The following is a 14,462-nucleotide window of genomic DNA, read 5'->3' on the forward strand; positions in this document are numbered from 1 at the left end:
TCCTTAATGTCCTTGAAAAAAATGTGGTACTGAACTGGCAATCTTTAAATTCTGTCCAACTAAAGCTCTATTTATAGTTGTAAAATGTACTTCAGTCTATCGTGCTCTATGGATATCCGACAGTACAGGTTCATAAAAGGCTGAAACAGACAACTCTAGTTTCAAAAATCCAGCTTCTCACAATGCCAGACATACTAGTTTCTGGCTTTTCCATTTTCACAGGCCTCTTCCCTATCTTCTGGTCTGTGACAATAGAGAATGAAGGGATTTGTACTGTGAGAACTTCAATCTGTCTACATTTTACCAAAAGTGGAAGCTGTTTTTAATATACAGTTTCATCTTTTTAGTATTGTAGAAAGATCTTAAGTTTGAGCACAGTAAGACACCAATATATGTCTGTTAAATAAAGTCTTAAGACTCCCGAGTGTGGAAGTAAAATTATATGTTTTGGGTTGACCTGAACGCTTCCTCTTGTTTGTTGAACTACTCTGTATTTCACTCCAATGTCAAATTAATCTTGTCATCTGGAGTATTAAAATGAACAATGTAATTATACATTGAATTTTTTTTTTCTTGGCTGTACCGCAAGATATACAGGATCTTAGTTCCCTGACCAGAGATGGAATCCATGCTCCCTGCAGTGGAAGCCCAGAGTCTTAACCACTGAACCGCAAGAAAAGTCCTATATACACTTAATTTTTAAACAAATCATTCTGATCTCTATCTTGACTGGTGTACTTAGAAGATTACTTTCCAAAATAAAGTCAAGAAAAGGAGAGACTGGTCAGTGGCAATAAGACCACCCATTTGCCTAATCATTCTTAACTGTTAAAGAACAGTACAGTAAATGAACCCTATAAGACACAGCTATAAAAATGCTTTCTGCTAAGATGTATGCTTTTAGCAAAGGTGGGCTTGCTCTGTTGCCACATGACACAAGTCTACTCAGCCACCTGGAACACTTCCTGTCAACATGTATGAAGTATCATGTGTGGCCATCACTAACTGAACAGTTTCCAGACTGACGAACACTGAAAAGAAACCAACCAAAAGTCACCTTTTTAAAATCCTGCTTTTTAAAAAGTCTAAATTAAGGGAAAGAGAACCAAAATAATAAGAGGACTGGCACAGAAAGGCAAATAATTTTTTAAAACCAAAATGATTCTGATGAACCATAAGGAATCTGCTTGCATTTGAAGGTGCTGAGAGAAACGAACCCCCATTTAAACAAGGGGGAAAATTGACCTCCATTCTCTCGGTTAACTGGAGTCTTTCACCCTCTAAAGTGAAGAGGGAACAGAATAACAGCAACCTCAAATTTAACTCATGAAAATTTATGACTTGGCAAACACCTGAGTTTTTTTTATTGGCTATTTAATAAAACAACTAGGTAACCGTGCAAAGAAATCAAGTTTTGCTAAGGTATATTGTCAGTACTTTTCTGTTCTCTCCTCTGAAAAAGTATTTCCAACATCCTAATCAACTCATGGGCTGTCAAGGTGTCTCAGTGGTAAAAAAAAAAAAAAAAAATCCACCCACCAATACAGGAGACAGGGGTTTGTTCCCTGGGTCAGGAAGATCCCTTGGAGAAGGAAATGACATCCCACCCCAGTATTCTTGCCTGGGAAATCCAACAGACAGAATAGCCTGGTATGGACACAGTCCCTGGGGTCGCAAAGGAGTGGGGACTAAATAAGAATCAACTGTAACCTAGGCAGTAAGTTCTGAGACTTTGTAACAGAGCACAGCTTCAAAGAATACACAGCCTACCTGACATATAGCCAAGAAATAAAGTATTTAAAAGAAGAAAATAGGAATAAAATTAATAACCCATGTATATATTTCATAACTATATAAGCCACCCTGCTTCGTATCAGTTGAATGAAGCCAGGTGATCTCAACCCATAGCTGCAACTATGCTACTGCATTTATTCAGAGCCACAATCTACAATTTATTCTTTTCCAGAAACTCTGTGAAGGGCACTTTGGTCCTCTAACGGGATACCATGTACATTCTTTTACATATGCTGACCAGAGTACTGAAAAATAATGGAAGATCTGTCAAAGACCTCTCAAATGTCAAATCATACTCATTTATCATGTAGTCAATAGGTGAAAAAAAAAATTAAATTTACACATTACAACAAGCATATAAAACAACTAAGAATGTCAATTACAGATTTTTTTTTAAAAAATACCAAACTAGTTAACTGATTTTATGTGAAGCATGCACAAGCCCTAAAGAGTAAAACTATGCTTTCCAAACTTTAACTACTTAACATCTCAATTCTAGGCTCAAGTATTAACTTTTAAAGTCACCTGTTCTCAACAGACACTGGATTTGGAAAGGCATATTAAACAGAATAAGATGCGTACCACTCATTAGCCAAAAGATTATTTTTATTTTTCTATCAAGTCTTAAGTGTTACATTCTAACATCTTACTAATTTCCAAACACTGCTGGAATTACACATACCATTGAGAAGCAAAAGTCATCCCAACAACCTGTGTGTCTAACATTTATCTGCCGAGTTCCTGGGTAATCATAATACATGTGTGCGTCAAAGTATGAGAGCACAATGAATCAACTAACCCTAAAATATTACATACGTTTAGGGAGTTCTTCTAGGCACTGGGCGAAGTTCCAAAAGTCTATTACAAACACTTATTCAGTAAGAGAGGTAACAATAAATTAGTCCTAAATAAGGTACAACTGCTCCATGATTAATCAGAAAGACATGAAAATTAATTTTTTTTTTAAAGTCAATGCTCCTTAAGGAGTTCCGTGGTAAGGATTCCCGGCTTTCACTACCCAGGCCCAGGTTCGATGCCTAGTAGGGCAGCTGAGATCCTGCAACCAGCGTGGGGAGGCCAAAAACAAACAGGGAAAAAACAAAAAACAGTCGATTTTCCAAATATCCACTTCCAGCTAGGCCCCAAACCTTTCTAAAATCAAAACAAATTCTCTACTCCTCCAAACGAGTGTCCGCTCAAGTGTCCAGGTAGGAACTGCTCTCCGCCCAAGTAACTGCCCCTGCACTTCACTCTTCAGCACCAGGGTCGGTCGGTCCCCATTAACACAGTCACAATCTCGTCTCACAACTAACCCTGTTGTCAGAGTAAAGACTCGGGAGTGGTGGGTGTTTTTTTTTTATTTTAAGATTAACACGTGGGGGGGGGGGGGGTCACAATAGAGATCGCTGTTAAGGAAAAATCTTTCACGTGGGGGCTGAGAGGGTGAGGGATCGGGGAAGTTAATGGATAAACAGGGTCCAATGCTCTCAAGATCCCTCAAACTCAACGCCCAACTTGAGGGAAAGGTGGTAAGTCAACCCACCCCCACAACCTGGTCCCCCTTCCTTCACCCTCCTGAACCCAATTCCTAGGCCAGTGCCTTCTCCCAGAGCACCGGGTTCTCGACTCCTGCCCCCGAACTCAAGCGCAGGGAAAGGGGAGGCATTTAGGCCTCGCCTCCCAGCGGCCTTCCTCCCCCGGCCGGGGCGGGAGGGGACCCAGGAAGCCGCGCCCGGTTTTCAGTGGGGGGGCGGGGGGGGTGTGGAGAGCCTAGGCCGCGCCTCCCACCCCAGCGGTCCTAGGCCTCGGCCCGCCCGAGGCGGGGCCCGGGGTCGCGGCGGCGGGCTGGGCGCCGGCTCACCTACCTGGGTTGCCAGTCATTCCAGCTCCGCGGGTACTTGGTGCCGCCGCCGCCGCTGCTCAGCCGAGACCCCGGGGCTCTGCGGCTCATTACCTTCCCCGACACGACATGGCCAAGCGCCGCCGCCCGAAGAAGCGCGAGTCGCCGCCCGAACCGGCCGCCGCCGACACTCCGCTCCGGCCCGGGGCTGAGGAGGAAGCCGAGCACCAGCAGGAGGAGGAGGCGGCGGAGGGCGGGGGAGGCGGACGGCCGTTCCGGGTTCCGCCTGAGCCCGCAGCGCAGGACGAGGAGGCGGGAGTGCCGCTGCGCGAGGGAGGCGGAGGAAGGGGAGGCGACTTCTCTTCCAGGGCCGTCTGCGGCCCGCGACGCCCGGGCCCAGGAGGAGGAGGACAGCGAGCAGGAGGCGGTGGCGACGGCGCCCCACGTTCACACAGCCACTGCTTCCCCGCCTCCCGGCTCCGCCCGCCGCGCCGCCGCTGCCGCACGGCATGCTGGGAGAGAGGGGCGGTGCCGGCGCCCGCCAAGCCAGGGCAGAGGGGCGGGGTCAGATCAGAAGGGCGGGGCCTGGGGCGGGGCCGGCGGGGCGAGCCGACTGTCCTCCGGCTTCCTGCGCTAGTTGCAGCTCTCCGCGGACCGCGCCGAAGTCCAGCCCCGCCGCGGGGGATCACGGGAGAGGGGATCTCCGCCACCACCCCCACACACACACCCTCCCACTTACGCCCGGGAAAGCACCTGACACCCCTGAGGACCAGGCAGTCAGGTGTAAACCGGCCACCAGTCAAGAACCTGCGGTGCCCTTGAGGGGGTGGGGGGAGCTAGGGGGCGCGCGTGTACGCACACGCACACACACACGTGCCTTGAGGGTTCACGTGTGTCCACGTTCCTCACCTTCTACGGTAAAAAGTGCAAATTTTTTTAAAACGGGTTGATCTCCACCTACCCTGCCTCTACCTGAAATGTGCCCATAGAGTCATGACACCCTGACCATTTCTTCTCATTGCAAGAAAAAAAAAAAGTAGGAAAAGCTAATTACTAACGAGCACCAACCCCGATCCCCTGAAACGTGAAATATTCCCTATCTTCTCACGGTAACACTTGCCCACTTTCCCCACCAAAAAGAGACTGGAGAGTGGTGGGGGTGGTGGACAGCCTAAGCACTCTCTCCCCCATTGCGACAGTCCTCCGAAAGCCTTCAGTAAATCATTTGATACGTAATGAGAATGCCATGTACAATAAAATTTCAGCAAGGTGCACATCAGACAGGTAACAGGAGTTACATTTGGGGAGGTTATTCAAATGGATCTTACCCCTCTCTGCACAGAGGGTCTTAACCTAGTCTATGTTACAAGACGAAAGTCTATATATTGCTTGTGTGATTAAAAATGGCTACCAAACAAAGTTGAGATTATGAGATGTTACTCATCCTCTTTCCGCTCCTTCCTTATGCCCACCAATCCCTCATAAAGGTACGATCCTGCCAGTTGTAGAGGATGGAAAGTTAGATTTTCAAATGCACTTTCTCACCCCCGCCCCCACTCCACCCATCCAGGAAAAAAGAAACTCCTCTGAACTGGGGCTGTTTGACTCAACCCAGAAATTCCCACTAGGTCAGACCTAAGTATGGTCACCCACATGCGTAAAAAAAAATGTTGTTGTTGTTGTTGTTTTCTAAATAAAATACCTGTGTGAAAAGAAATACATCTGGAAATTTGCCCTGGGTTCCCCCATACTTACTTGAGGAACGATCCCACTGTTGTAAAAGCGGGCCCTACTCAACCCCCGTCCAAGAAATTCTGGAAGTAGGGGTCAGAGAGATCATCTATTCAATATTATTAGAAATAGCTAAAATTGCTATCGGAGAAGGCAATGGCACCCCACTCCAGTACTCTTGCCTGGAAAATCCCATGGACGGAGGAGCCTGGTAGGCTGCAGTCAATGGGGTCGCTAAGAGTCGGACACCACTGAGCGACTTCCCTTTCACTTTTCACTTTCATGCATTGGAGAAGGAAATAGCAACCCATTCCAGTGTTCTTGCCTGGAGAATCCCAGGGACGGGGGAGCCTGGTGGGCTGCCGTCTATAGGGTCGCACAGAGTCGGACACGACTGAAGCGACTTAGCAGCAGCAGTAGCGGCAGCAGCAAAATTGCTATGTTTGCTCAGTCTTCCCTCTCTCCAACATCCTGCAAGCCTGTCTCACAATCTGACTAAAAAAGCCCCCTCGCCCAAAGCCTTTTCTTAATTCTAAATTTTGAGGCTTCCTTGTACGTGTTTTCCTCAGATTGTTTTCTTTTTGTGCTCCAGGTGAGTTCCTGCCCTCCTCCTCTATGGGACTCTCAGACCCGTGAGCAAATGGCTGATGTAGCCAATTAATCATGTTGATTTCCTTCAACAGTTGATTCCAACAGTGGTTCAGTGACCAAATTATGTCAGTTGTTCAAATTCCAAAAGGATTTCCAAAAGACTAATCAGTACCTTAGAACTGTGAGAAAAATTTCGGGAGTCCTCTAACCTTTTCAAATTACAGAACACCAGCAGAGTAATTCAAGGAAGGGCTCTGGGATCAAATTCCAACTCTGTAAAAGCTTGGGCTGGGGTGGGGGGGGGCGGAGCGGGGGAGGAGGGGAGGCTGAGTGCCCCAGGTTCTCATCTGTAAAATATAGATGATAATATTAGGACTGACCTCTTCAGGATGTTGAGAGGGCTAATAGCAATCTTGCATGTAAAGTGCTTTTCACAGTGCCTGCCACTTGGTAAGCAATCAAAAAATGTTAGCTAAAAATCATATCCTCCACTTCACTGAAGCACATGGCTATTTGGATAATATATGACCAGTGAAGAATGAGAAAAAAAAAAAAGTAGCTGGCAGGGGTTGTTCCCAATTGCTCAAACAATTGCTTTTTATTTATCATTTTTTCCCCTACTGTTTACATAGAAATGATTAACCCTCAAAAACAGTGTTGATACAGAGGAGGTTTAAGGACGCAGAAGGTGAGTGAGTGTCATTTAGCAGCAACTTCCTGGAAAGCAATTTAAGAGTGTGTATCCAAAGACTTAAAATGAATTCCCTTTCCTCCTAGGAGATTCCTCTCCTAGGACTCTATCCTAAGAAGATATGCGACACTGCAAAGTTATTTTCTTCAAATAAAGATCAGATCATGTGACCATCCTGGTTGAAACACATCAATGGCTTCCCATTCTCTAGATAAAATCTAGACTCATCATTACTAAGAGCCTGTAAAAACTGGCTTATCCTGCATTGTAAATATCCCAGGGCTGCTCATACCCGTGAACAGGATCCTAATAATGGTTCTAAATTTCTTCATAGTAAAATCCTCTCACCTAGGCTGTACCCCAGTTTAAAAAATCAGAATCTCTAAATGTAGACTCAGGCATTAATATTTTTTAGACTTCCCCAGAGGATTCTAATATGCACACACGACTGAGAAACACCATTTTTGAGCACCTGAGAACTGAAAACGCTATTTGGGACTCCACCCTCCACCTTACCTCCCAATATACGTTGGTTATAAAAATTCTAAACCACTGGGAAAGAAAGACTTAAAAGCTCAGTTTTCCCATGATGACTACGTGGATACTTAAAAATACATATACATCAAATATGATCAATGCTCAAAACTTTAAATTTTTTCTCACTTCTTTTGGTGGTTCAGCTTCTCTGGTTCCATTAGCACTTTTTAATTCCACTCCGAACACAGAGACCATTTCTGTTCCTGAAACACACTGAGCCTCTCCAGTCCCAGAGTTGGTTTTTTGTGGGTTTTTTGGTTTTTTTGTTTTTTTTTTTTTTGCTTATTTGTTTTTGTACTTGATGTTGCCTCTGCCTGGAATGCCTTTCGTAACTTTGCTCCCATTAGAGTTGGGACTAAGGTAAAGAGTGGAGTGCCTCTGGTGCTGAATTTAAGGAGGTACTCACTCTTGAGACTGTCCAAATGCAACCCTGCACTTGGCACAGGCCTGCAAGTAAGTGCCTCCTTAAATCAGGGCAGCTAGGCACCTCTTTTGTCTCACCCTAGTCCTGTTTTCCTTGGGCCATCTCAATTCTTTTGAGAGGTTTTCCCTGACCTCCCTCCTCGAAAAAGCAGGCCAGTATCAGAGAAGGCAATGGCACCCCACTCCAGTACTCTTGCCTGGAAAATCCCATGGACTGAGGAGCCTGGTAGGCTGCAGTCCATGGGGTCGCTAAGAGTCGGACACGACTGAGTGACTTCACTTTCACTTTTCACTTTCATGAATTGGAGAAGGAAATGGCAACCCACTCCAGAGTTCTTGCCTGGAGAATCCCAGGGACGGGGGAGCCTGGTGGGCTGCCGTCTACGGGTCGCACAGAGTTGGACACGACTGAAGTGACTTAGCAGCACCCTATCCAGGTGTGCTCTATCACACACCCCATTTCTTTCCTTGGCAACACCCATCGCCATCTGCAAGTATTGGGTTTCTTTGCATATTTATTATCTGTCTCACCCTTAGGGTACAAACTGGGTGAGATTCAAGCTCATACCTGTCTCACCTCTACCTCCCCCATCCCCAGCCAACAGCACAGCAGTTGACTTAGAGTAAATAAATGCTCAAAAAATAGTTGTTAGTGGAGAATGGCATTGAAACATGTGTAATATCATGTATGAGACGAGTCGCCAGTCCAGGTTCGATGCACGATGCTGGATGCTTGGGGCTGGTGCACTGGGACGGCCCAGAGGGAGGGTATGGGGAGGGAGGAGGGAGGAGGGTTCAGGATGGGGAGCACGGGAATACTTGTGGTGGATTCATTTCGATGTTGGGCAAAACTAATACAATATTGTAAAGTTTAAAAATAAAATAAAATTAATTTAAAAAAATAGTTGTTAGTGGAAGGAATGAAATGAACATCAGCTAAGATATGGACCAAATTCAGTTCAGCCTCACAGTCATGTCTGACTCTGCATGTCTTCAGTCATGCAGCCTACGGACTGCAGCACACCAGACTTCCCTGTCCATCACCAATTCCTGGAGTTTCCTCAAACTCATGTGCATAGAGTTAGTGATGCCATCCAACCATCTCATCCTCTGTCATCCACTTCTCCTCCTACTTAAAGGTTGACCTTTCACAGCATCAGGGTCTTTTCTCATGAGTCAGTTCTTCACATCAGGTGACCAAGGTATTGGAGTTTCAGCTTCAGCATCAGTCCTTCCAATGAATACTCAGGGTTGATTTACTTTAAGATTGACTGGTTAGATCTCCTTGCAATCCAAGGAACTCTGAAGAGTTTTCTCCAACACCACAGTTCAGAAGCATCAATTCTTCAGTGCTCAGCTTTCTTTATGGTCCAATTCTCATGTCCATACATGACTACTGGAAAAAAACATAGCTTTGACTAGATGGGCCTTTGTGGGCAAAGAAACATCTCTGCTTTTTAATATGCTGTCTAGATTTGTTATAGCTTTTCTTCCAAGGAGCAAATGTCTTTTAATTTCATGGATGCAGTCACCATCTGCAGTGATTTTGGAGCCCCAAAAAATAAAGTCTCTCACTGTTTCCATTGTTCCCCCATCTATTTGCCATGATGCTTTGGGACTGATGCTATGATCTTAGTTTTTTGAATGTTGAGTTTTAAGCCAACTTTTTCACTCTCCTCTTTACTTTCATCAAGAGGCTCTTTAGTTCCTCTTCGCTTTCTGCCATAAGGGTGGTGTCATTTCCATATCTGAAGTTATTGATATTTCTCCTGGCAATCTTGATTCCAGCTTGTGCTTCATCCAGCCCGGCATTTCCCATGATGTACTCTGCATATAAGTTAAATAAGCAGGGTGACAATATACAGCCTTGACGTACTCCTTACCAATTTGGAACCAGTCCATTGTGAGCTGCATACAGATTTCTCAGGAGGCAGGTAAAGTGGTCTAGTATTCCCATCTCTTTAAGAATTTTACACAGTTTCTTGTGATCCACACAGTCAAAGGCTTTGGCATAGTCAGTAAAGCAGAAGTATATGTTTTTCTGGAACTCTCTTGCTCTTTCAGTGATCCAATGGATGATGGCAATTTGATCTCTGATTCCTTTGCTTTTTCTAAATCCAGCTTGAACATCTGAAAGTTTTCAGTTCATATACTATTGAAGCCTGGCTTGGAGAATTTTGAGCATTACCTTGCTAGTGTGTGAGATGAGTGCAGTTGTGCAGTAGTTTGAACATTCTTTGGCATTACCTTTCTCTGGGATTGAAATGAAAACTGACCTTTTCCAGGCCTGTGGCCACTGCTGAGTTTTCCATATTTGCTGGCATACTGAGTGCAGCACTTTCACAGCATCATCTTTTAGGATTTGAATAGCTCAGCTGAAATTCCATCACTTTCTCTAGTTTGTTTGTAGTGATGCTTCCTAAGGCCCACTTGACTTCACATTCCAGGATGTCTGTGTGAGTGGTGTGAGTGATCACACCATTGTGGTTAATTATTTAATTATGGGTAGCATAGATGCTTTTTTTTTTTTCCTATGCAGCTAGTGGAGAAGTACAAATTCTTGCCAACTTTTCAAATGGAAGTTTTATTAAATATATCTCACTATGCAGATTAAAAAAAATCAAGACATGACATAGTATCTGTGCTTTTACTATAGTAATATCAGATTAATTTTTCCCCCAACATTTTTATTTGGATATTTAATCTTAAAATTCAGTTATAAGTTGCAGTTCTCCTTTTCAGTCCTGAGATAACTTCCCCTTGATATATGGGGAAAAGACTCATTTTGCCTCCTCTTTTCTTTTTTTTTTTAATTTTATTTTATTTTTAAACTTTACATAATTGTATTAGTTTTGCCAAATATCAAAATGAATCCGCCACAGGTATACATGTGTTCCCCATCCTGAACCCTCCTCCCTCCCCATACCCTCCCTCTGGGTCGTCCCAGTGCACTAGCCCCAAGCATCCAGTATCGTGCATCGAACCTGGACTGGCATCTCGTTTCATACATGATATTTTACATGTTTCAATGCCATTCTCCCAAATCTTCCCACCCTCTCCCTCTCCCATAGAGTCCATAAGACTGTTCTATACATCACTCCTCTTTTCTTCTCTCAGTCTCTCATTTAGTATCAGTCAGACTCTCAGGGACTTTCATAGATTAGCAAACATATTGACTAAGGGGTTTAAATAGTTTTTGTCTGGTGGCTGGTGACCATGTTGATACTTTATCAGGAAGTTAAAATAACCAAGTAGATCAGTGTCAGTGAGGAGAGATCCCCCAAATTACCATCTATCATGCTGACTGGTAATGGTTTGTATATATGTTGCTAATTTGTGTACAGTAACTTTTGTACATGAGTAAAAGTACATGTGCGGCCAGCCAGTCTTTAGTATATATCATTTCTTTTTTTATCCTTTTTTTTTTAAGTTTAAGTAAGAATGATCATTCTTACCCTTATCTGTCAGAGGGCAGACAGAATGAAAACTGCAGTCACAGAAAACTAACCAAACCGATCACATGGACCACAGCTTTGTCTAACTCAATGAAACTATGAGCCATGCCATGTAGGGCCACCCAGGATGGACAGGTCATGGTGGAAAGTTCAGACAAAATATGATCCAGCAAAGAAGGGAATGACAAACCCTTTCAGTATTCTTGCCTTGAGAACCCCATGAACAGTATGAAAAGGCAAAAAGATAGGACTCTGAAAGGTGAACTCCCCAGGTCTGTAGGTGCCCAATATGCTACTGGAGAAGAGTGGAGAAATAGCTACAGAAAGAATGAAGAAATGGAGCCAAAGCAAAAATAATGCCCAGTTGTGGATATGACTGGTAATAGAAGTAAAGATATGGACCAAAATTAATTTTTTAAAGTATTGGTCTCAGTTTTACTTATAAAAAGCAAAAAAAAAGAAAAAATTGAGGCATTATCTCAATGTTCAACAACAGGGAGCATTAGGAGATAGCCCATTCGTACTTGTAATTTTCTGCAGATCATTAGAAGTTATAATTATGAAACATTTTAATGGAATTGGGAAAATATTATGTTTACATGTTTTAAAAAGAACATGAATTAGAGAAATGGAAATCAAATGAGGTATCATCTCATACCTGTCAGAATGGCCGTCATCAAAAAGCCAACAAACATGGGCTTCCCTGATGGTCCAGTGATTAAGAGCCTATGCTTCTACTGCAACAGGCACTAAATCAATCCATGGTAGGGAAACTGTGGTCCCACATGGCCCATGGCACAGCCAAAAAGGCCTATAAACAATATGTGCTGGAAAGGGTGTGGAGAAAAGGGAAACCACCTACACTTGCTTGCCCACCTGTGAGCTGGTATAACCATTATGGAGAATAGTGTGGAATTTCCTTAAAAAACTAAAACTAGTGATCCAGCAGTCCTAGTGCTGGGCATGTATCTGGAGAAAACCATAATTCAAAAAGATACTCACACCCCAGTGTTCACTGCAGCACTATTTACAATAAGACATGAAAGCGACCTCAATCAACAGAGGAGTGGATGAAGAAAATGTGGTACATGTAGAATATTACTCAGCCATTAAAAAGATTTAACTAATGCCATTTGCAGCAACATGGATGGATCTGGAGATTTTCATACTGAGGGTAGTAAGTCAGACCAGAGATAGACAAGTGACATGCTACCACTTATATGTGGAATCTAAAAAAAAGAGGGATACAAAGGAACTTATCTACAAAACGGAAACAAATTCACAGACTTAGAGAATAAATTTATGGTTACCCAAGGAGAAAGGATAAATTAGGAATTTGGGGTTGACATGTACACACTGCTATAGTTAAAATTGATAACCAACAAGGACCTACTGCATAGCACAGGGAACTCTCCTCAAAACTATGTAACAACCTAAATGGGAAAAGAATTGGAAAAATAATAGATAAATGTGTAAATAAAATAAATAAAGTGGCAGAACCGAAAAGAAGAAGAGGAAGAACGAGAAGTGGTACATATATATGATGCAATACTGCTGCTGCTGCTGCTAAGTCGCTTCAGTCGTGTCCGACTCTGTGCGACCCCATAGACGGCAGCTCACCAGGCTCCCCCGTCCCTGGGATTCTCCGGGAAAGAACACTGGAGTGGGTTGCCATTTCCTTCTCCAATGCATGAAAGTGAAAAGTGAAAGTGAAGTCACTCAGTCGTGTCCGACTCCTAGTGACCCCATGGACTGCAGCCCACCAGGCTCCTCCATCCATGGGATTTTCCAGGCAAGAGTACTGGAGTGGGGTGCCATTGCAATACTACTCAGTCATAAAAACAAATGAAATAATACCATTTGCAGAAACATGAATGGATGTAGAGATTATCATGATAAGTGAAGTCAGTCAGACAGAAAGAAAATATCATATGATATTGTTTATATTTGGAATCTTTTAAAAAGTAATACAAATGAACTTATTTACAAAAGAGAAACAGACTTGTAGACTTTGAAGACAAACTTATGGTCACCAGAAGTGAAAGGCAAGGAGGAAGAATAAATTAGGAGTTTGGGATTAACATACCCACACTACTATATATAAAATGGGCTTCCCTGGTAGCTCAGCTGGTAAAGAATCCACCTGCAATACAGGAGATCCCGGTTTGATTCCCAGGTTGGGACAATCCCCTGGAGAAGGGATAGGCTACCCACTCCAGTATTCTTGGGCTTCCCTAGTGTCTCAGACAGTAAAGAATCCACTTGCAATGCAGGAGACCTGGATTCGATCCCTGGATTGGGAAGATCCCCTGGAGAAGGGCATGGCAACCCACTCCAGTATTCTTGCCTGGAGAACCCCATGGACGGGGAACCTGGTGGGCTACATACAGTCCATGGTGTCACAAAGAGTCAGACATGACTGAGCAACTAAGCACAGCACATATGTAAAATAGATAATCAACAAGGACCTACTGTGTAGCACAGAGAACTCTATTCAATATTCTGTAATAATCCATATGAGAAAATAATCTGGAAAAAACATTGAATATATGTATAGCTGAACCACTTTGCTGTACAGCTGAAACTAACACAACATTGTAAATCAACTACAATGTAAAATAAAGATCAAATTAAAAATAAATTTAAAAGAGCATGAGATACAAATATGAACATGTGCTATGACCTCAAGTCTGTTTAAAAACAGTTTTATAGAAAAAACAATTAGAAGAAAATGCATTAAATTTACTTAATATTGATGTTCTGGGATAAGTGGAATCATAGGTGATTTTCCCCCTGCTAAATGCTACTTTCTAATTAAAATACAGAAGTAGCATTTGAAAGCACAATTTAAAAAAACTAAAGCATTTGATAAATATGTGTTAAGTGAATGAACAAAGAAAGAATACTCTACTGTGGCAGTGACCCACATAGACTAATTAAATACCCTTTGGCCAAAGCATAGAGTCTTAGCTCTAATAACGGTGACCAACTCTAGCTAATGTTTATTGAGCATTTATTAATGTCTAATTTACTAATTTACTTCACAGAATTCTCCAAAACCATGCTCTGCAGTAATTATCTCTGATGCCAAGAGTAACTGAGCAGCGTGCCCAAAATCACCCAGCTGGTAACACTCAGGGGACTGTCGTAAGAGGGACAGAAGGGACATTTGGTCCCGACTTTACATTCGTCAAGCCCTCAAATTTAGACCCTTGACGCTATTGCCTAGTGAGGTTATACGCAGAGTCCCAGAAACACAGTGATGAGAAAGAAGCCTGGATTTTAAAAATTGTGTCCCTTTACCAGCCACAGACCTGGAGGTAACCCTTTATAATTGCATTACATTATTCACTGGCAAATAGGTGAATTCTGTTGCCTTGTAGTTTCTCCCTCTAGTATT

General features: G+C 43.2%; 1 protein-coding gene across 2 annotated transcripts in view; it reads right to left on the minus strand.

Moving 5' to 3' along the window:
• Positions 1-3,799, minus strand: part of SMG1 (SMG1 nonsense mediated mRNA decay associated PI3K related kinase) — a 98,998-nt gene extending 95,199 nt beyond the window's left edge. Inside the window, exon 1 of one of the 2 annotated variants that reach the window (XM_019987278.2) lies at positions 3,660-3,799. Coding sequence is in view for 1 of the 2 variants with exons in the window: in XM_019987277.2 (XP_019842836.2) it covers positions 3,660-3,745 (86 nt within the window). In the remaining variant the exon portion in view is untranslated. The remainder of the gene's footprint in view (positions 1-3,659) is intronic. The other variant, XM_019987277.2, reaches the window with a different exon arrangement.
• Positions 3,800-14,462: the final 10,663 nt, after the last annotated feature.

Source organism: Bos indicus, chromosome 25 (genome assembly GCF_029378745.1).
Source record: "Bos indicus isolate NIAB-ARS_2022 breed Sahiwal x Tharparkar chromosome 25, NIAB-ARS_B.indTharparkar_mat_pri_1.0, whole genome shotgun sequence".
Lineage (NCBI taxonomy): Eukaryota > Metazoa > Chordata > Mammalia > Artiodactyla > Bovidae > Bos > Bos indicus.